Source organism: Pungitius pungitius, chromosome 1, assembly GCF_949316345.1.
Source record: "Pungitius pungitius chromosome 1, fPunPun2.1, whole genome shotgun sequence".
Lineage (NCBI taxonomy): Eukaryota > Metazoa > Chordata > Actinopteri > Perciformes > Gasterosteidae > Pungitius > Pungitius pungitius.
Window position 1 is genome coordinate 17,365,522 of NC_084900.1, and position 21,262 is coordinate 17,386,783.

The following is a 21,262-nucleotide window of genomic DNA, read 5'->3' on the forward strand; positions in this document are numbered from 1 at the left end:
ATCATGCATAAATCTAATGACAATAACAATAAAGGTTGTGGACTGGCCTTGGAGGTATTTACGTGAAGGAAAGAAGCCATTTTAGATGACTAACAACTCACTGGGCCAAAATAGCAACGGCGTGATTCTGGTCGTCCCTCTGGTCGGGCTAAGTGACTCTTTTCAACAGCCTTTAAATAATGTCTCAAATTGATATTATTTATTGTGTCACAGTGTGGGGTCATTTCCTGTTTTATTTTGTAGTTTTCGGCCTTCTACTTTAAACAAAGCACGTTGAATCTTTGGGAGTCTGCGCCTGAGTCCTCCCAATTCTCCTGTCCTTGGACTTCCTGTGACACAATGTGTGCGTTGCTTTAAATCCCCATGCACCAATGTTGTCGAATTCAAGTTAAACACTTTAAGGAGCAGTGTAGTATTTAGGGGGTTATATATTGGCAGAAATAAAATACTTGTTTTAGTTAGTGTGTAACCACCAGAAACTTGATTGAGTATGTAAACACGTGGACCAGGACGTCCTCCGCGGAGGACACTTGATGGGCAGCGCAGTTTCTGTCTCGTGTTTCTGCCCCGGCTGCATCGGAGCGTGAAGATGCCAAAGTGTCGTCCATTGCATGTTTCTGTCGCCTTTAAAGGATTCCCACAGTCGGCAGTCTGTCATGTTCCGCCACCACACCCATCTCGCTCTTCACCCATCTCGCACTGTGGGAAACTGTATGGGCGATGGACAGCGAGGCCCACGGCAGCCTCCAGAACCATGTCATGTGCCCTGTTCTCTCAATCGGCTTCGTGCCACCAGCTATGGGATTTACGTCCTCTGGCATCTTCCCCTCACGTGAGGTTTCTTTATTCCTGCCTTCCCTCGAGCCATGTCGCATACTTGTGCGCACCATTCGAGGTCACCAGAGACCAGTTATGGCTAGTATAGGATTACTAAACACGTCTTTGCGTGGTTTTCTCTTGCATCGCAGCTCATTTAGGCATCGATGCTCGTCATTAAGTTTGTGCAGAAATGAATGCTGCAGCTACTCGGTACACACTACAGGAAACGTACGTTCCATTTCTGCCCACAGCTCCCCCGAAATGTTACACGCTGTACCTTAAGACTTAATACATACGTGAAGCAAATCCCTGACCTACCTGTGCACTGAGATATGACAGCTGACCAGGCTTAAGGAAGCGCTGCTTCGTAAAAAACAAAAAACAAAAAAACACGCAGGCGTCACCGCCCTTTATGACACTTGGAGTCCCTCCTTCCGACCGCCGGAAGCTCTTTGTTCCGGTGTCTCAGGTCAAACTGGCTTTTGTGTTTCACGGGTCCCTCCGTGGGCATTTTAGGGTTGTGCAGAAAGCGTGTGTGTGTGTGTGTGTGTGTGTGATCACACGACCATTTCTTTAAAGCGTCCGCCTGCCTCATAGCTCTGTGTTAAACCCCTGCATTGCAGCACTGCCGGTGGGATTCCAACAGGCTCAGCCCTTTTCTTTTCTTTTCCTTTCCTTCCTTTTTTCTAAACCCTCCGTCCTCACAAGAGAGAGATTACATTTTGGGGCCAGATCTCCTCCTGCGTAGAGAGCTCCTCGCTCGCACGCGGCACTTCTTCTTCCAGCGTTTATACTCTACGCTCCAGAGAGCACAGGGCAGCTGAGAGCCCCCCCCCGCCTCCCCAAAGTCTCCTGTAGGCTCCCTTTGCGCCCCCCCCCATCCCTCTCTCCACCCCCCCCCCCCCCCCCCCCCCCCCACGTCTGTGTGGGAGAAGCAGTCATGGAGAGCCACGTGTCTTGGAGACAGAGAGAGGGGGGGGGGGGGGAACATGGGACCCGTGGGGGCTCTGCAGCTGGAGTGCCGTCTGAGAAGCTGCTCAGTGATCTCGTTAAAGAACGGATTGGTTCTGTAGTTTGGTGCCGAGTGACTTTTCCAGTTGTTTAGACTACATTGCCCTCTTCATCAAGCCGGGGACCAACTGGAGGACGAAAAAGGGAACGTAAATCGAGGAATGCACTTTCTCTCGGACAGCAGTGTGACTTTAGCAACTGGGGACGTCAGAAGGAAGCTTTATTTCAGTCAGTGGAGAGCGCGGCCAACTAGAACGCTGCTTTTTTAGAATCATTTTCCTAAATGAAATGGAGTTGGTGATTGGTGCTGATGAGAGGACGGTTAATGGTTACAGGAGACACTAACACACAAGGAGATTAAAGCATTATCAAATGTATATGTAATGGACAATGAGAACATTGTACAATTGTATTGTTTTAGAATTTGCAGAAACATGTGAAGAAATATCGTTAATGACGTAGCAGCAAGGTATATTTTCACTATAACCCGACCTGCCTGAGAGTGAGTGTTAGATCTGTTCGAGTCCTTGTGAATTTCTCCTCAAAGTGCAAAATTCCCTTTTGCGTAATGGTATCTTAGAACGGGCTCAGCAGGGCCGGTCGCCCATGTCAGCCAGCCAAATTATGGTCTTTTACACCCCCCCCCCCTTCATTGTGTAAGATTGGACCCATAAATGTATCTTCACAGGATAACAACTATTTCTACTTTAACGTTATCTAAGACTATAGCAGCCAAGAACCGTTGTGTTTCTAATCCAATTTGATTGAGTTTTTCTTTTTTTCTTTTTGAATCAAGTACTTGTCAGGTGACCTTTCTGTTTGAAATAAAAGGCCACTTGTGTTCCTGGAGTGCTGCAGTGTGAAGCATTGCTTTACTCCTCCCTGTCACTTTAGTGCCTCAGCTGACTGCAAATAACTCACGTTGACAGTTTCTCAGCGTTGCTATGAGGACTGCAGGTGTGTCCTCTCTCTCTCTCTCTCTCTCTCTCTCTCTCTCTCTCTCTCTCTGTGGATGCCTTTTTCGTGATGCAATGAAAATGAAGCAAATAAGTCCAGTGAATCATTAAATTGATTGTCTTGCTGAGAAAACGGGAAGGGAATTTGGCGACAAATATAAGGAAAAAAAAACAACCTCGGAGGTTTGTATAAGAGACAGAATTCGGCTGAAAGTTCTTTTAATTTGGTCGTGCAGGCTTGAAAGTCCCCGGTCACGGCTCGCTGCCAAGCCGGCGTCTCCGAGCGGGTTGTTGTACCTTCGGGGAATAGTGAGGCATTGGGAGGAAGAAAAAAAAAAAAACTCCAATTTGCTTGGAGGCGGGTGGATGAGCCTACACCGCCAGCTTAAAAGCTCACAAACCAGCACCCTTTGTCTCCCTGCTCCCTGGCTACTCCCCCGACAACCGGACTCCGGGAAAGTCCACTTAGGTCTTTGCACTTTTGCACAAACAACGGCGATACACCGGGTGCACGTCGCCTATTTCCAGCCTTCATGCCAAACTAACTAAATTATTTTTCAATGTGTAATAGAACAATTGTCTGGCTCGGTTCACTAAGTAGTTGATAGGTAATCAATCATGCTCACCGTGCTTTGTCAATTGAATATTGGAGCCAATATCTTGCCACGCAAGGAAATAAGCAAATGCGTGTTCACCAACAGGGCCTCGGTTTCACCCCAAGTTTGTAGAATCACAAAAACTTGGTGTGTGGCGTTTTTAGAAAAGCAGCTCTGGTTTTACGGAACAAATAGACTGGTCCTACGGTTGTGACCATAATTTGATTCAATAACGTAGGCGTAATGTGCAACGTGTAGCTTTCAGTCATAATTCATTTGTCCTTGGGTATGCATCATCGTATTTATGTGAGAGCGAGACACATATCAATATTCTTCTCTTGGCTCTAATAGGATTCTGTAGTGTGCATATATAAGTTCATTTTTCCACGGGCTTCATTCTAAGACTGCTAATCACACCGGGGGTCAGCATGATGTAATGCCGCGGCTTATCTTCCAAAAGATATTCACACCACTTTAACCGCCCGGCATAATCACAGAGGTTTGACCTTTCCGCCAAAGTTTCTCAGAGATATCAATGCGAGATCTTTCTGTGACGGACCTGTGCCTCTCTGAGTCCACATTCTCTTTCTCTTTCAGAGCTTCTGATTGACAACATTCTCACTGTGATAACCCCCGGCTACTTTTCAAAGGAATCTACATTTGGCTGTAAGTATCCCACCAGCGATGACACTACGCACGGCGCAAGCCCAGGCTCTGAGCCAAGCGCTGTGACCTCTGAGGTTGTGAAATGGTGGGAGAGAAGGGAAGGGGGAGGAGGTCCTCCGCTCCATCAGCGCGGCCCGGTGTCATTGCTGTGACCGTCCTTCTTTTAGAGGGGGGACACATTGTTAGAAGCCTCCGTCCTCTGCGGCTGCCCTCTCAGGAATATCTCCCGTCCCTTCCTCCTTTGAGAGATCCAGCTCGCTCCTGTGTCCTCGCTGTCCACCGCAGGCACGGCCCAGATGGCACACCGCCTATGGCTGGATGCTTCTTCCTTCCTTTTTTTTTTTTAACTGTCAAGTAATAAAACACTGATGAGCTGTGGGGATAAGTACTAATTGAACTGAAAGGAAAATTCTGCTGAGTGCCTCGTAGCTTCGTACATACAAATTCGTTGACTTATTCTCGCGCCACATTAAACACTCCAGAGGAGTATTACATTGAATTCAAAAAAATGAAATCAAAAGAGCTATCTGAATGCACATGTCTGTTCCCTGCATGAGGGAGGAGGAGGCTCACTGCGGGAGGGCCACGGATGAGGAAGGTGCAGCAGACATGGTTTCCCGTTGCTTATTGGTGGGCTCTTACAGCGTACCACGCAACACTCCAGGGCTCAGCTGATGAATAAGAGCCATTTCCACCAGTGATGTGAGCTCCAGTGCCTCAGAGGCCATGGGAGGCTAATGAAACCCGGCGGACAACAGCCACGCCTTGATGGACGGTTTGATTTTACACCTGCTCTGTTACTACGGCCACCTGCCATCATTCGGCCCTCGCTCCTTATTAACGGTCTCCTTGTTGTTATCATTGATCAGCTCTGATCATCCATTTGGGCCGCGGGGAATGGCGGTCCACACTTAGTGGTTTTGAACATGCAGCGCCATTAGAGGTTGTGTTTTCGCGGGGTGTAAAAACAAATCAATTTGCCGAAAGGCTCCATTTACAGAGTCATTTGGCAATTTATTGTACGAGCAACAATAAAGTCCATTTATTTTGTTCTTTGTCAGAACAACATTCCAAAACCCAAAGAATTTGCTGTTTGCCCAAATGTAAGACAGGAGAAACAAGTGTTTTTGGAGCTGAGATCAGCGAAGGCTCACATTTAAGTTTTGAAAATTACCTTTATAGTTTAAGCTTAAACACAAATAATTATTTATTAAATGGCCTTCGTTGTTGCTTCAATAAATCCTGCGGCACCTGGTGTTATTCTGAGTTACTACAGTTGTCACCTGCAGTTCACCTTCAATCTTCAGTAACACACGGCAGTTTCCCGAACCGCGGTACAGACGCACATTATGGAAACAGAGCTCCATGGGAAGGGTTTCCATCTCGCTCTGCCACATTTTAAATGGGCCAACCAAACCGAAATGCAGAGAATCTCATTTTTGCACCTCCTCTCATCTGCGGCGGCACATCCCAACACACGGATCTTAATCCCTCACTGCCTGGCAGCCGCAGCAGAGTGCATTTACCGCACATACATGAAGGCACCGTTCGCTACAATAGATTTGGAGATCGGGGTACCGGCGAGCAATGCTCCACCGCTTCAGGACCTCACTTGATAAAAATAGCGCTGGATGTGATTCCTTTGAGTATGTGTGCTGTATATGGAATATCGAGACACATCCTGTCGATTTAGTTGTCGTTTTTTTTTGTTCTCACATTCCCAAAATAGAAAAGAAGCATCACAGTCTTCGTCACCTTTCCTCTCCTCCCGTGGAGGCTCTGTAGAACGTATCCAGTGTCTCTGAAGCACAGCCACCGTGTCTCAAGTCGTTGCTCAATGCTCAGACATATGGCATTACATGTGATTTTGTGGAAAAAACAGCCATTGACTGAAGTGCATGGCTGCTACCTCCGCGCAGCTTCCACAGCAGGCACGCCTTATTAAATATGTATTCTGAGTCGCAGTGAATCTCTCCGGAGACTCGGCCTGTTTAGTTCAAAGTAACGTCTGATGGAGTTTTTTTTTTCTCTCTTACTACTCAGTCAATGAAATTGCTGGATAATGAGTGTATTTAGCGTGTGCTGTAACAGCAGTGGTCAGCAGTATAAAACGATGACGCCAGCATTCCGTATCTTGTCATCTATCACTAGAAATCACCATGCGTCTGTTCTCCGTGTCTCATGGGGCGGCTGCCAGTGTTGCTCACCACGGGTCTTACCCAGCGTGCGTTGAATCCTAGCCGGATCAATATGTCCCCAGCTCCCACTCAGACAGTGAATCAGACCCTGGGTTGGCTGGGTTCAGGAGCCACTGGGCTGCAAGGTATCGCTCACGTTGTGCGACAAGGCAACGCAGGCTCGCCGTGCTCCGTCTTGGGCTTGAATCTGTGGATCCTGCAGCCAGGCCGAAACGTTTCACCATGTCGTCGAGGAGGAGGAGGGACGATAGACTGGAGGCTTTGTTTGGTCCACATTGCATTGCACGGCTGCCATTTTACTTTCACCCGTCACAAACACAATATGGAGGTGGAGAGCAACCCGGAAGAGCTGAAGCAGCCACCGCTCCATCAAAAGAGCAAACTGTGTGTGTGTGTGTGTGTGTGTGTGTGTGTGTGTGTGTGTGTGTGTGTGTGTGTGTGTGTGTGTGTGTGTGTGTGTGTGTGCGCAGCCAAAGCCGGATCTAGCTTTGAAGGGCGCCATTGTTGTCCAGCAATGATTTAAAACACATCAAAGACAGATAGATGTAGATCGAATAAACAAAAGGAATGAGCTCTGTGCCAGAGACAGGGGGGGGTTGGGGGGGGGCGGAAAGTATTGAGAGACGGACCGACACATTTTCGCTATTGATGTTTTCCTGTGATTCGTTTACAACAACTCAAATCTAGACAATTCGCCAGCCACCAGAATCCGAAGGTGAAGATTTGGAGCCGTGTCGTTCCCCTTGATGTGTGTGTAACCGGGACAGCTTCACCTCCCTCATAATTACCAGATCACTTCTTATTCAAAAACCAGAGCATGGCCACAGACAGGAACCAAATTACACTGCTCTCGTTCTCCTCTTTCACTCCCGTTGTATGTTTGGAGATTACAAAAAGCCATCTCACTCCACCTTCCATTTTGTCCGACTGAGACTTTATTGATTTTTTTGGTTCAAGTGCTTATTGCCAGTAAGGAGGGTGATTCACTTAGGGGACGATGATAATTCTCGGTGACGCGCTGTGATACCCGAAGGGCTCCGAACGGTCTGGTTGAGCGTTGGTGCTAAGAGAAAGAGTGCGTCACGTCTTGTCTCCAAACGGGCAGATTTAGTCACATGCTCATAGTAAAGGGACGGCAGCAGTGTGAGCTAAGGGGTCCCGGTGGCACTTCAGACTATTTTGCACTATTTATACGATGATTAATTCAATTTTTTATGCCTTTTTACTACTGTTGTCACAGACTCACAACTGTCTTCACTGAGCTTCCTATTCTTACACAAAGCAGTGTGAGGTCAGCTAAAGGTTTTTTTTTTTTTTCTTTTTGAAATCATGCCAAAGATGCTTCGTAGGGGAGTGGTAGAGCAAGTGCAAATGCATAATTCAGATAGAAATAGAAAGGACAGGCTATTGAGACTAGATCTCGTCTGCAGCGTCTCATTCTCTTTCCCCCTTAACTCTTTTCACATCCATTCTCTTCTCAGCAACACACCCGACCCCGGCGCAGAGCTGCCTGTGCTGGGTGAACGGGGGCGCGGGGGGTGCCGGTCGGACAGTGCATCAGACCGGGGGGGCGGGGTGTTGGGGGGGCACAGATTGCTGCATACGGCACCTTGTGAGCGGCATCGCAAATCAGCCCGGCTGAGTAGTGGAAGCTGGAGTGCAGGGAAGAGATGGAAGATGGAGAGAAAGCAGGAGGGGGAGGGGGGATCCTTCCAGTGACAGAGATAGAAAGAGTGGAGCGAGGGAGAGGAGGAGGAGGAGGAGGAGGAGGAGGAGGAGGAGGGGGAGGGGGTGGGGGTCGACAGAAGCAGAGGTGGGGGTAGTCACCAAGAGAATGAATGAGTGTGTGTGTGTGTGTGTGTGTGTGTGTGTGTGTGTGTGTGTGTGTGTGTGTGTGTGTGTGTGTGTGTGTGTGTGTGTGTGTGTGTGTGTGTGTGTGTGTGTGTGTGTGTGTGTGTGGGAGAACAAGTAGTGCTGCAGTGGAAACAGTGCGAAGAGGACTGCAGTTTCCTGGTGCTGATGGGGGAGCGGCTGAGGGACGTTATTGAGGAATTGTTACATTAACCCTAAGTGCCTCTTTGGTGAATGGGTTAGCCTCTTGTGGAGGACAGGATTTCTGGATTACGGTCTGGCCGGTAAGGGCGTATTTCCACCCTCTTCTCGGGCGGTGCTCGGACGCCTCCTCCTTCTCTGCATCTGGATTTAAAGGCGTTAAACGCTCGGGTGTAATGCTGTCATTCTCACAGGCTGTGTCTGATTTGCCTTCTTGTTGCTTTTGGCCACAGTTGCGGGTGCTGTGTGCTTTGTTACTTCCTGCTGCATGTGGTCCAAACTTTATTGAAAGCTAATCACAAGTCTTGTGGCGGGAATCATCTGAGCCCCCCCCATCTGCTCCAGGTGACAGCCTTGACTGCTACCATTTTGTGTGCAACCCATTATCGTTCCACAAAAGGCAGGAGGGGGGGGGGAAGTAGTGTAGTGCTGGATCGCGATTGTTCTCATTGATCATGCCTCATTTAGCTTGCCCAGCGGACGTAGTACCTCTTTTTCCTGGAGAGGGTCCAGGAGGCAGCCCTGCCCCGACAGATGCTCTGCGTGCGGCATCGCTCCTTTAATCTCCCCGGACGCGCGGGAACAAACAACCGGAGCCAGAAAACACCATCGAGTTGACCGCATTGTATCCGCGGGCGACAAAACGGACCCGAGCCGCCCCGCTCTTTGAGAGCCGGGGGGGGGGGGTCGGTCGCGTAAAAGAGGCTGACAGTTGTGCCCGAGGAGGAGTGTGGAGAGGAGAGGGTGGGAGGGATGGAGCAAAGTGCTGCAGGATGCTCTTTTTTTCTGCTGTCTCTCATGGGACATTTAGCACGGGCAGCACCGAGGTGACAGTACCAAGGACAAAACCTCTCTTCTCAGGGCTACTATCCCTCTTCTTTCCTAATGCTGACTCCTGCGGGGTGGGGAGGCTCTTCATTAGCAAAAACTGGGTTTTCATTCAATCGGAAATGAAATCCATTTTTAAAAAACTTACCCTTGAACAGATATCACAGTTATTTCGGAAGTGTTGTTGCGAGCCAGAGGTCGTTTAGCCCCCCGTGTGAACCGCTGCAGTTTTTAAACAAATCAAAATACAACACAACATTCACACTATGCACAAAGGGAATTATGTGTTTGCCTGCTTTGCACCCTGAAGTAACACCTTGTGATATAAAGCAGGTTGGAACCCGGGATCACTCCCGTTTCAGGGGAGCAGTAAACAAACACCTTGTGGATGTGTAGGATCGTATCATAGGAACATGCTGCTGGGTAGGTACTACACCTGCACACATGTTTACTCATCCAATATCCGGAGTGCAGGAGACTATTTCACGCCGAGCATGATCTGAATCTTTTTTTTCCTGTCAGGCACTAAAACATTGAGGCAGGCTCATTAAGTCCGTACCTCAGGCTGGCGCTCCCATTGGCTCTCACACTGAGAAACAGTCTCAGAGTCTCGTCTACACAACAAGAAAAATGAGAGGACGCTTTGAAGTATTTTTCTTTTTTTTTTCCTCCTCCCTTTGGCCCTCCCTTCAAGAAGGCAGCTGGTGCCCGATTGCTGAGAACAGCTCAAAGAAGAAGAGAAAAAGAAAGCGGCTTATTCTAACCGTGCGGCCTCCTGGAGCGTCTTGCCTGAACGCCCTCATGCATCCGCACCGCCTTGTCGTATTTGACTTCCTGCGGCTCCATTGCGTTGAAATATTACGTCATCAGCTAATATTCCATAAGTATTGCATAAGCAGACGCATGTTCAAAATAACAAAGTCACCCGTATTGGACTCGCGGAACGGGTCAGTGGCTTCCCCCCGGCAGCGGCCCGAGACCACTCCATGGTGTGTTGCTGGCACACCATGGCAGAGAGCTTCAGTGTTAAACGGCCAGAAGTCACAGCTTTGCTGACGGGGTCATTTTATCTTCTGTGTGAGGAAAACATGCCGATTCTTTGTTGTGAGAAGTCCGGCCTCATTTGTTTACCCAACATCTAGGTTCCTCAGAGGGGGGGAAAGGGGCGGGGGGGCGGGGGATTTGTGATGGTCAGAAAGCGAATGCGGAGCAGAGTGACACACACCCGCTCTCGAAAAAAATGAGTGAGAGCATTTTCAATGTGTTTCATCATACTGGGGATGTTGTGTGTAAATCCTGCGATGTTGATGCAAAACCTTAAAATCGAGGCTGAGTCTTAAATTAGCGTGTGTATCCAGCTCATTGTCATAGTGTGGCCTTTTGGATGGATGCCGCCCTCATGTCTGTGCAACAAGCCGAGCTTAGCACACCGACAATCAATTTAGGTAATTGATTTGCTTGGCTCTTTCCAATAGTAGGAAATTCATCAGAGTTCAATCTTGTTTCTTTAACCAGCACAAATGACAAACCTGCATTTTTACACAGGTTATATGCCAAACTATCTCCTGGCAGGGACCAGCAACTTCCTGGAGTATCTGCTGGTTGCCTGGCAACTGCTCTAAGCCTATAGAAATAGCCCGGTGCATAACCCCCTTGTATCCTTATTCTTTCTACAAACTAGTAAGATGAGAGTTGTTGAGAGGCACGTTTTTTTATTCCCCTCCTTTTTCAGTATTTATGCTAAGCTAAGCTAGCTGGTTGTAGCTACATATTTAATATAGAAAGTAATATATGCTTTCTCCAGTAGAATCCGAAACCCAATGTCATCCTGCTCCTTGAACTTCATGTTTTCCTTTTGAAACAATAAGGTCAGTCTAGATGCGTCCTATCTGCCCTTCTGCAGAGGTCCTCTCCTCTTTCACAGTTTCTCCACACAGCCCTACATGCAGATTGGGTCACTATCTGTGTGACAGAGTGATTAATCAACCTGTCAGGGGAAAAGCAAAAGGGGGTTGTGCTGAAGGGACTGAGGGAGAATGTGTGGCAACTGCCTGAAATGTATCCCCGCAGCTCCTCGCTCAGCATTCCAACCCCGGCGTCTCCCACCTCCCTCTCACCTGATAATAGCTGAGTCACGTGCAGCTGCAGGTGAGAATAAGCATTGTTTTATCTACACAAGCAGGTGTGTAAATGAGCCTCTCAGGACCGACCCTTTGGGTCGGGCACTCGATGAGATATGCGACGGAGAGGCTTTTCTCTTAATTCGCTTCAGCGGGGCGATGCACGGGCCCGATTTTTGACATCCTTATCTCGCCCGCTGCCCTCAGATCCGCTGTGGCGCCGGGCAGGATTTCCTGACGCATTTGCATTTTGTGTCGCCGTAAAGGTACAATCGCCACGTCGACGCTTCTGACGGATGGACACGGCCTTCTCCCGCCACGCATGTTTGGCGCATGCTTGCCTTCTTAAAATCCCTAAGCAGGGTTGGCACCAGAGAAATAATTTTAGGCTACTTTCTTACAGTATTTGATTATATTTCCCTCAAAAGTGAGGCTGGTTTTGATTATAATTGAAGCTAGCAACTTGTTAACTGAATTGAATGGCTTAATTATTGTCACACTACAGCATCCGGACAGATGCTTGGCACCTCCCCACCGATGTTTTGTGGCAGCAGTCTCGAGGGCTCTCGGTCAGGAGTTTGGGCATCTTGCTCTGGCGCAAGTTGTGAATGGCGTGCCGCGATGCTGGTTTTTTTTAGAGCTTCCGTCATCCTCTTGGCTCTCTACCATGAACCGACAAAGCATGGAGGGCTTTGCAGGCTACTTTGCAGGAAGCTGTCTCTGCTACGCACTTGCAGATTTTCTCTTTGACTGTTGGGGACTGTACACCGACACTCTGTGCACCAGCGACGTAGCGGAGATGTATTTATGCGACGCGGCTCGATACAGGAATATGGAAAGATGCAACTATCAGCAGCTGTAAAGACCTCAATGTCAATGTGCTGATGCTGTAGAGCCTCCAGCTCATCTAGACTCAATATTCAGATTCATGCTTCGGTAAAATATTCTTTAACAAAAGCTGTTCAAGAAATTGACCGAAATGAAAATAGCTGCAATTCTATTATAACAAACTGACTACTCTTAAGGTTCGGCTAAGGTCGAGCTCCACACAGTTTCTCATCCCTCAATGGTAAATAACAAGCAATGCAGCCATCAGTACCCCCCCCCCCCCTGTAATCCTATTAAAACTCTGCCAAAATGAGACCATTATGACTGTGGGAGCCCCAAGTCCATTTCAGCAGGGGTGAATTACATAGAGTAGCAGGAGTTCAGGAACAAAGCTGCACATTACCTCTAATTGAAACAACTCCACCATCTCAGCTCGGCTTTCCGGGCCGCAGTAATGCTCCGTCTGATGGCTCTAATAAAATACTGAGCCCCCTGTTCTCTAGATGTTCCCGCACACGTTTTTTCGGCTGAAATCGAGTCGAGGCGGACCAGACGGGTCGGCTGTGACTCAGCGGCAGTCCGGCCAATATTCTCCTTCCATTTCTTTAAGCGTGTTTAGCGTGAATTCAAGATGCGCGTGACTCATAATTACCTTTTGTATGATATCCACCATATCTCGCGCCGCTAAAAATAGCTCGATGGGATTCAGATGAAAGAGTCCCTCGGCACAGCGAATACAAAGCTAGAGCGTGCACACACACACACACACACACACACACACTTGTGCATGCATGCATGCAGCTTCTCTGGAAAAAAAATATCTGCCACTATGCAACACACTCCACTTTGCATGAAAGTTGCATTTGTCAAAAACTCAAAATACCACATTAAGATTCTTTCTAGTATTTAAAAAACTCACTCACTCCTTGTATATTTGAAGAATAATCCCAGCCAGTTTACTGCAGCAAACCACATTAGTGGTGCACAGCTACTACAGCTGGAGGCCAAACACTCCGCCCACCCACGCATAACCCGTAATGTCACAGATGGCAGGGCCCTCAGTGGGGGATGAATGATTTCATCGGGGTCACATTATTTAGATTACTTTCTGTCTTTTGAGGACCCTGCTCTTCTGGAGGGCCACCGAGGAGCCGCTGTTCTTTCCCTTTTGAATGCGACAACCAAATATTCAATACCTAATTTGTCGCACCACCGCTCCTGACTGTTGCCCCCCGAAGCCGCGGGCACATGACCCCGGCGACCGGTTTCCTCTGCTTTTACAGAAGCCATTTTGAGAGAGACGTTTGCAGCGATTCGATGTCGCACTTGCCGCCTCCGTGATGAAGCCCACAGAGAAACACGTACGCGTAGGGATGGGCCACTGGCAGGCAGCTGTGTGCACTATAGTACGGAGGCAAGTTGTAAGGGCCAGGGGGGGGGCTGCTAATTAATTGCCGTTCAGGTTCCCTGTTGTCGTGTAATGAAACGGCTGCATGGCTTCGGCTCTTCTTGGGTTGCTTTTCCGCTTGAATCCGACCTGCTAATAAACCCTCAATAAACCCCCCCCCGAAACGTGGAGTTGTCTTATCTTGAGGCGGTGGGTTTCCTGTCACTGCGGAGGATGTCACACTCCGTGGTCAGTGGGTCATCACGCATGATGGCATTAGATAGGAAGGCAGCGTTTCTTTGACTTGTGTCTGTCTGTGGGAAGAGATGTAGTCATTACAATTAGAGTTTGACAGGTGGGTGGTAATTAAGTCTAAGCACTCCGCCTGCAGGCATATTTGAGGGTTTTTAAGTGACTCATATTTTCCTCTAATGATGATGAAGCCAACATGTGATGTGGTAATCCATTAGTGTGCATATATGATTAATATATCTCCTGTTAATCTTATTTGTCCATCTTATTTATTTTCCATAAAACATTCATGTTAAATATCCGTATATAGGTGTTGAGGATTGATACGTCGACCACAAAAGACAACGCACCCGGCTCGAGTTCCTCGAGTGTCTTCTCCCCACAAAAATCCATGCTTTTAAATATGAGGCCAGATAGATCATGTCAAAGAACATGTTACGATATACGAGAGGTAAAAGAATCAGAATCGCTAATCAAACTATTTCTGCTTCTGTTTTTAAAATGGATTCCAGAAGAATATAAACTTAGGTCATGATTATTTCTACCAGAAAACGCAAAAGCTGTTTAGAAATGAATGAAGCACAATTCCAATTCCTCCTAAAAGCCTTCATCAGTGATCTTTAACAAGTAACCTTGATGTGTGTCAGCTAAGTTGACCTGTAATTCCCACGACTCCAAACGCTTACAGAATGAGGAGCACGTTGGGCAATGGAGCTCAAAACTCCAACAGATTTCCTTAACGAGCATCATGTGAAACTAATATCTGAGGAGGAGTCTATTTTTAACTTGTATTCACTGCAGGGAACATTTCTTCAGCATGAGTTCTCCCGTTCCACTCTCACACATTTGCACCAGGAAGCTGCCCAGCACCAGCACGGCCCGAGCCGGTCACCGCGCAGCTCCAGCGGAGCAGATGGAGGTCGGGAGCCTTGCTCAGGAGCATCTTAGTGGTGCTAACGAGAAGGAGCGAGCGGGGCTCCGGTATTTCTCGCCCGATTTTGAAACCGTCGGCTCGGGGGATTGAACCGCTGAGCCTCCTGTGTTAAAAGATAACACAAGATTCGTGCAGGCGTGGAGACTGTCGTATCTATTTTATATATATATACGGTATATATATATATATATATATATATATATATATATATATATAGGTGGTGCAGACATTCAAGCCCCTCATAGGATAGATATACAGTTATTTGATATCATTGAGGGATCAGCATCACGATACTGAGCAATTGACTTCAGGCCAGCTTTTCGTTGGTCAGAGGTACAATAAAAGAAAATAGCAGAGCGGCCACACCTCAACACGCCAAATGGCGCGCACACATGGACGCAAATGTGTCATTGCTACACAACGGGGGCGTTGGGAAAGAAAAAGACAGCAGCTTTAGTCTCGGTTCTGTGGAACGTGAATGATCAAAACAGTTTGATTTGGGACATTTTTTTTTTAATCATCTGTTTGGATGGATATTTCAGGATGGAGCTTTTGACCTACTTGCTATTCAGAAGGCTATATTTGATGAACTTCACAGCATTTCAAATCCGGAAGCCTCGACCAGCAGGCCCCCCCACAACCCTCCTGCCAAACAAAATACTAATGCAGCTAAAATATTTCCCTTCCATGAGGTGGATTTTTGCGCCGCGTCCACTAACCGCCGGCTGTGAAGCGGGACTAATTGCTGTCATGAAACAACAGTCAATGTTCGCCTCCTCTCTGTCCGTCCTCGGGAGACAAAAGGCTTTTTGCTGATACCCGTCAAGGTTAATTGAATAGGCCTGGCTCGGCATTCACGCGACACGTAACTGGACGCTTTTGACACACGTCACGAGGTGCACGGTGATGTTTAGTGGAGAGGAGAGTCCCGCTCGCTTTTTTTTGTTGTGATTTTTTTTTTTTTTTTTGGTCTAAACAATTTGCATGTGATAGCTTCGGTTCCCATCTCGCGATATCATTTCAAGATGCTGCATGTTGGTAACATCTGCCCACACAATAGTAGCACGAGCTATTTTGGCGACACATATTTAAAGATGTAAAAGCTGCTACTGGTCCCTGAATAATAGAAGCTCATCCGTGCCGCTGTCAGACCCAATTTAAATAATTCATACGTGGCAATAAATGGAGGCAGAATCTCTGGCACCGACTTGGAAAATTGGCTCTTGAGAAATAGGAAATTCTTCTCGTTTTTTGCCCGTCTCAACATGACTTTAATAAAAAAATCAGCAGCCGCTCTCGTTAAGCTCGTCATCTTTTATCCGCTTGGCAGGCGCGGGCCTCGCCTCCATCACCAGGCCGCTCCCGTCACACTTTGATCACCGGAAGCGCTAATGGCTCCGGATGAACATTTTGTTCGGCCCCCGTGGAAACGCCACCAGAGAGCCGCTTGTAGGTCGTTCACTTCGCCTCGTTTCCGCCCCCCCCCCCACCCCCCGTCAGGCGCCGTTGGCCTGAGTGCAGGCCGGCGACCACTTCCAGACCAAAAAAGGAAGGTGCGATGAATTGAGAGCTGTTCCTCGTAAATAGTGTCGGCAAGTGAGCTCACATCATCGTCGGCGGCCCTTCACGGCGCCGCAGTATGTTAGCAACACTTCAAATGGGCTGACTGAGGGGCGGACTGCAGCACTCCATCATTACAGGGAATACATTGTTGTTCCTGGGTGGAAATGGATTGAATGCTGCAAGGCCAAAGGGTTTTGTAAATTTAATACAAAAAAAAAGCTTTGTTCCCAAAACCGTTCTGGCCGTGGTTGACACTCTCTGTGTTGTTGTATCATGGGTTGGATATTTATGTGTAATACTTTATCGTACCATGGATATCATTTACAAACTTTACGATTTATTACATGAAATGTCACTGAGATTTTGACCTTTAAGGACTATTGTTGTGTGTCGGACTGCTGCAGAAGAGGACGCTGTAGTGGGGGCATCATGAGTTGGGCGTGGAACGTGAAACGTCTTTAATTGCTGTGGTATGAAGGCGCGATTTGTCTTTGTAATTGCTTCGTGCATGTTGTGCAATAGTTTTTGCTGGGAAAGATTGTTGTTTTTTAGGCTTTCTTTGTTTTTGCCCTGTTTTTAAGGAGGATATACAGCACATGTAAGCTAGTGGAACAGGAGGCCTCTGGCAAAGAAACCATCTGATCTGGATGCATTCAACAATACACGGTTTTTGTCTGACTGTAATTACTCAACAATCAAAGACTGAGTGATAACCGTGGGGTGTGTGTGCAGGAAAATATTCCAACTCACATTTTTGGGGCGTTACGGCGGCTTTTTGCACCTCAGTGCTGGAACAGACCGCAGTATGAATCAGAGTTAGAGACTCAAGATTGTTTATATCTTAAATATCTTTGCATATTTTAATTGGTGCATCTTTTGTGATGACAGCTCAGTTTGTCATCACAAACGTAATTTGTGCTCATAATATGATTTTGATCAAAATAATCTCACAATTCGACGCCCTGAACATAAAGAGCTCGACTTACTATAAATATGAACTAAAGAGAAATAAAATCCACTATTTGATTAGCATGTGTATCCATGGAACAGGAGGCACATCCAGTCTAGACAAACCAGTTTTGGGGGTATTTGTCCTTTGGTCTGTGTTTGTCTTGGTGCCAGATGCATGTAGAATAAAGGATTAGTGGCTCAGCCGTGGACCTTTAGGAAGATAAACTCTCGCTACCGTCAGCAGATGGAAGGAATTCAATTGATAAACATCTGTGTGTTATTCCAATGCTCCCAAGTCACACTTCATTACTTTGTCTGTCACCTTAGTCCACAGTGACTAGCATTCATTTCCCTTGCATACACACTGCACTTACTGTACGAGGAAGGTTTCGGGAGTCAGTGTTCAGCCCCCTTTTGGTCCTTTCTTTTTTATTTAGGGACTTTTCTGAAGGCAGAGTGTGAAGTGGTTCTGCTTGGTGTTTAATTTAGAAAAACAGTCTTAAAACAGCTGTATTGACGTGTAACTCACTGAACCATAATACCCCATTAGGGCGTTTGAGTTAGATTAACCTTGACAGCTGTCTTTTTTTTTCTTTTTTTTTTGCCGAGCAGACTAGATTCCTGTGTGAGATATATATTCTTTTGCTTGGATACTCTGGCCTCTGGACTCTGAGTGACTCTTCCTCTTCTGCTGTTTCCTCAGGGACTGTGTGTGCAGCCTAAATGACGAAGTGGAACTTGTTCAAGCATCAGACAACGCCCATGGTAGTCGCCAACCCAACGGGGGCCAGTGCCTTGACTGTGACCCCTGCCCCCGTCGCTTTGGTCTCCACCGACAACTCCACCGAACCGGTCGACAAGAACGACGCCTTCGACGAGATCAAAAACAAGTTCCTGAATGAAATCGACAAGATCCCACGTGAGTGCCAGACCAGACCTAAGCCGAACCCCTATTGATGTGACTCTAAGCATTGATTTTGGAAATTACATTTTCTCTTTAGCTGCAGGCGGTGGCAGCCTCATAATGTCTTTATTCAGTATTGATCACTAGCTGCCCTTCCTAATGGATAGAGAGATCTAATTTTCACCCAATTTAATTGCTAATTTAGCACCTTGTACTAAATATATTTGGCCCAGGACATGACATGGAGTATAGGCCAAATGATTACTTGTTCAAATGTCAATGTATTTGCTTCTCTCTTCTCTCTCTGGGTGTGGATGTGCCATCTGTCCATCGGTCTGTTTATTCTCCTCAGTGCCGTCCTGGGCCATCATTGCCATTGCCGTGGTCGCTGCTTTACTCATTCTAACATGCTGCTTCTGCATCATCAAGAAATGCTGTTGCAAGAAGAAGAAGAACAAGAAGGGCAAGAAGGGGAAGGGTGAAATGGGAATGAAGAACCTGAAAGGGGGAGAGGTATGTTCCTCCGCTGGGGGGGTCGGATCACGGCCGATGGGATTCACACCCACACTGTACACGAAGCGCAGCGCGGCCGCGTTATGTAAGAGCCGCGGGGCTGAGAGAGAGAGAACCTGAGTGTGACTCAGCTAATTACGTAACGAGCCGTAGTCCTCGTGGTGCACATTTTACTCTAGTGACAAGTTTCCTGTTTGAAATGTATTAGATCGCATGTCGTTGTTTGTCTTTTCGACGGCCCGCTAACCAAAGTCAGTGTATTCTCTGCAGGTGTTGATTACATTCTTTATCCACCATTTTTTATTTTTCTCTTTCTCTCTTTTTTTTTTTTCTTTTTTGTCTAATGTATTGTGTCGTTAACGTCGTTGTTGCTCTTTCTCTCACTTGCGCTTTGGGATTCGAGCGGAAAATGACAGGACTCTTATCTTTACGGCCCAACCATTATTTTCCCAGTGCAATTATGAAAATTGGTAGTTAGTACAACGCCTTTGTTTTTGGCCCTATAATTATTTCACTGAATATTTGACAAAGCACCATTTTTTTTTTTTTTACACGTACCGGCCCTGCTGCACGAGATACGCTTGTGGTGACGAGCGGGCTTCTCTATCTGTCATTTTCCCTCGCTCCCACCAGTGTAGCTGACTACATTCTGCTGTGATTACACATCTTTGGTGTCTGCTGTGAGTTCAATCTCTTCCTTTGTCTCTGCTCTCCTCCTTCCTGCTTTGTGTCTTATGTGTGCTCCGTGTATCTTGACTGTGGTGGACTTCTCTGCCTACGGTAGGTCCTGATAGCACGCGGCGCCCCTATCTGGCCGCTCTGAGTAAGCGGACGCCAGGGCTCCGGGGGGGGGGGGGGGGGGGGGGGGTGTGGGGAGGGGTGGGGGGGCCGGGCTGGGCTTGGAGGGGTTTGGATTGCAATGACGATGACAATGAGTGCTATGGCTTTCTTAGTTGTTTTGTTTTTTTTGCAAGCTTAGGTGCTGCTGGTGCTTGAGGAATCTTATGGAAGCAAATTTAGCTGCTTCGCAAAATCCACTGAACTGATATGCCGCACAAACTGCTTATGTCTTGAATAAGAGATTGTTTAAGTGCCAATGGTTTGACATGAATATGAAGCTCACACCATGGTTGAGCCTTTGAATGACGAGTGCACTGAGCATTTATCTACTAGAGATCACTAACATGCATGTGCAAGGGGTAAGCTGGGTGTTTGTCAAATAATAAGCTAGAACTTTACCTAACTGAGAGCTTTGAGCACGCTTCCACCACGACGGGCCCCCGCGGTGCAACGCAAACCTACATTTTCCCGGCCGAGACGCATTGGCGTCTGTCTTTAAATTTGCGCGCCGCGCCCCCACTTGTGCGAACGCGCTCCGAGCCCCTCGGCAGATAAAGCAGTTTGTGTCCCTTGACAAAGCCCCAGCATATCCCCTTGCAGTAGGTGCCATTGAATGGCCACAACTTGACTTGAGAGTAACTTTCCTGGATGACCCATGCTGCTGACGTTGCTAGGTTTCAGTCATTGACTCCCTGAAGCCCTCGGGTCTCCCCGAGGAGAAATGGGGGGGGGGTGTGGGGGGGGCAGTGCGTTTGCCCTCGCTTGACTCGCTCGAAGCTCTCAATGTAGCATGATCCCCCCCCATGGATGTATACGCCTCACTCAGAACACTGGTGTGTGTGTGTGTGTGTGTTTGTGGAGCTGTTTGGGCAACAAAACAACAAAAAGAAACACACAGCAATTACTTTTACCCCCCGTCAACAGACATTGTGAGGTCATTCATTTTACATTTGCCATGGAAAAGAAACGTGGACCCTGCATTGTGTGGCCTGGCATGCTTGAATGAAAAGTCGTTTCGACAATAAAGAAAGGGAATGCCACGTATGCGGATGTTGTGTGAGAATGTGCGCGCGTGTGAGAGTGAGTGTTTTTTTATATATTTTTTTTTTTCAGCATGCACGAGATCTCGCATGTAACCAAATGTGCGTGCGTGGGTGTGTGCGAGCGCCCAGTGAAACGCGGTGTGCAGTGGGTGTGATGGTGTGCGTATTATTTGTGTGTGTGTGTGTGTGTGTGTGCGCCCTGTTCCTCTTCCAGCTCATCAGTGAGTAGCTGGACCCTCCAGTCTTACGAAGACATCAGTGTGTTTTCAAGAAGACAGCCATAGGAAAGTAGGCCATGCTGAGATGTTATCCAGCACCACGTGCCGATCGGATGTCAGAGTTTACTTTGTAATCCATATCGCGGCATATTGATTTAACCCGATTAGTCACGACCTGCCTCTTAAGGGACCAAAGACTAAAGAGTCCCTGAGTGTGAGATGTACATGCAAGATTTGATTTATCTTCTTCATCAGCCATCTCAGGCGCAGTAAACTGCAGATATTTAATCCAGTAAATGATCAAGAATCACCATAATTCATGATACAATATCAGCCGAAGGGGGGGGAAGAAGTGGACTATGTTAGGAGTAAATTGATAAATTTACCAGCAATGCAGTTATCTCCAGAGGCCCAATCAGCAGTAGCAGCGCAAACACATTGAAGACACTTCGGGATGAACGGCCGACAGTTTTATTGTTTGGCAAACAGCTTTCATTATCAGTTGGAGTTTGAGAGCTTTTCGAGAAAAGTGTTAGGAATCACCGCGTCGGGGAGTTTGATAGGATCACAAATCTATTCCCCA

The 21,262-nt window shown here is 47.4% G+C and overlaps 1 protein-coding gene across 8 annotated transcripts in view; it reads left to right on the top strand.

Annotated features, from left to right (window-relative positions):
• The window catches only part of LOC119222003 (synaptotagmin-2-like), a 46,655-nt gene that overhangs the window by 15,317 nt on the left and 10,076 nt on the right, over positions 1-21,262 (top strand). For 4 of the 8 annotated variants that reach the window (XM_037478316.2, XM_037478315.2, XM_037478314.2 and 1 more), the window contains 3 exons: positions 3,980-4,048; positions 17,865-18,080; positions 18,418-18,578. In XM_037478316.2, coding sequence (XP_037334213.1) covers positions 17,885-18,080; positions 18,418-18,578 — 357 coding nt within the window. In that variant the 5' untranslated portion in view covers positions 3,980-4,048; positions 17,865-17,884. Of the gene's footprint in view, positions 1-3,979; positions 4,049-8,210; positions 8,382-17,864; positions 18,081-18,417; positions 18,579-21,262 lie in introns of those variants that run through there. The other 4 variants (XM_037478320.2, XM_037478318.2, XM_037478317.2 and 1 more) reach the window with 2 other exon arrangements.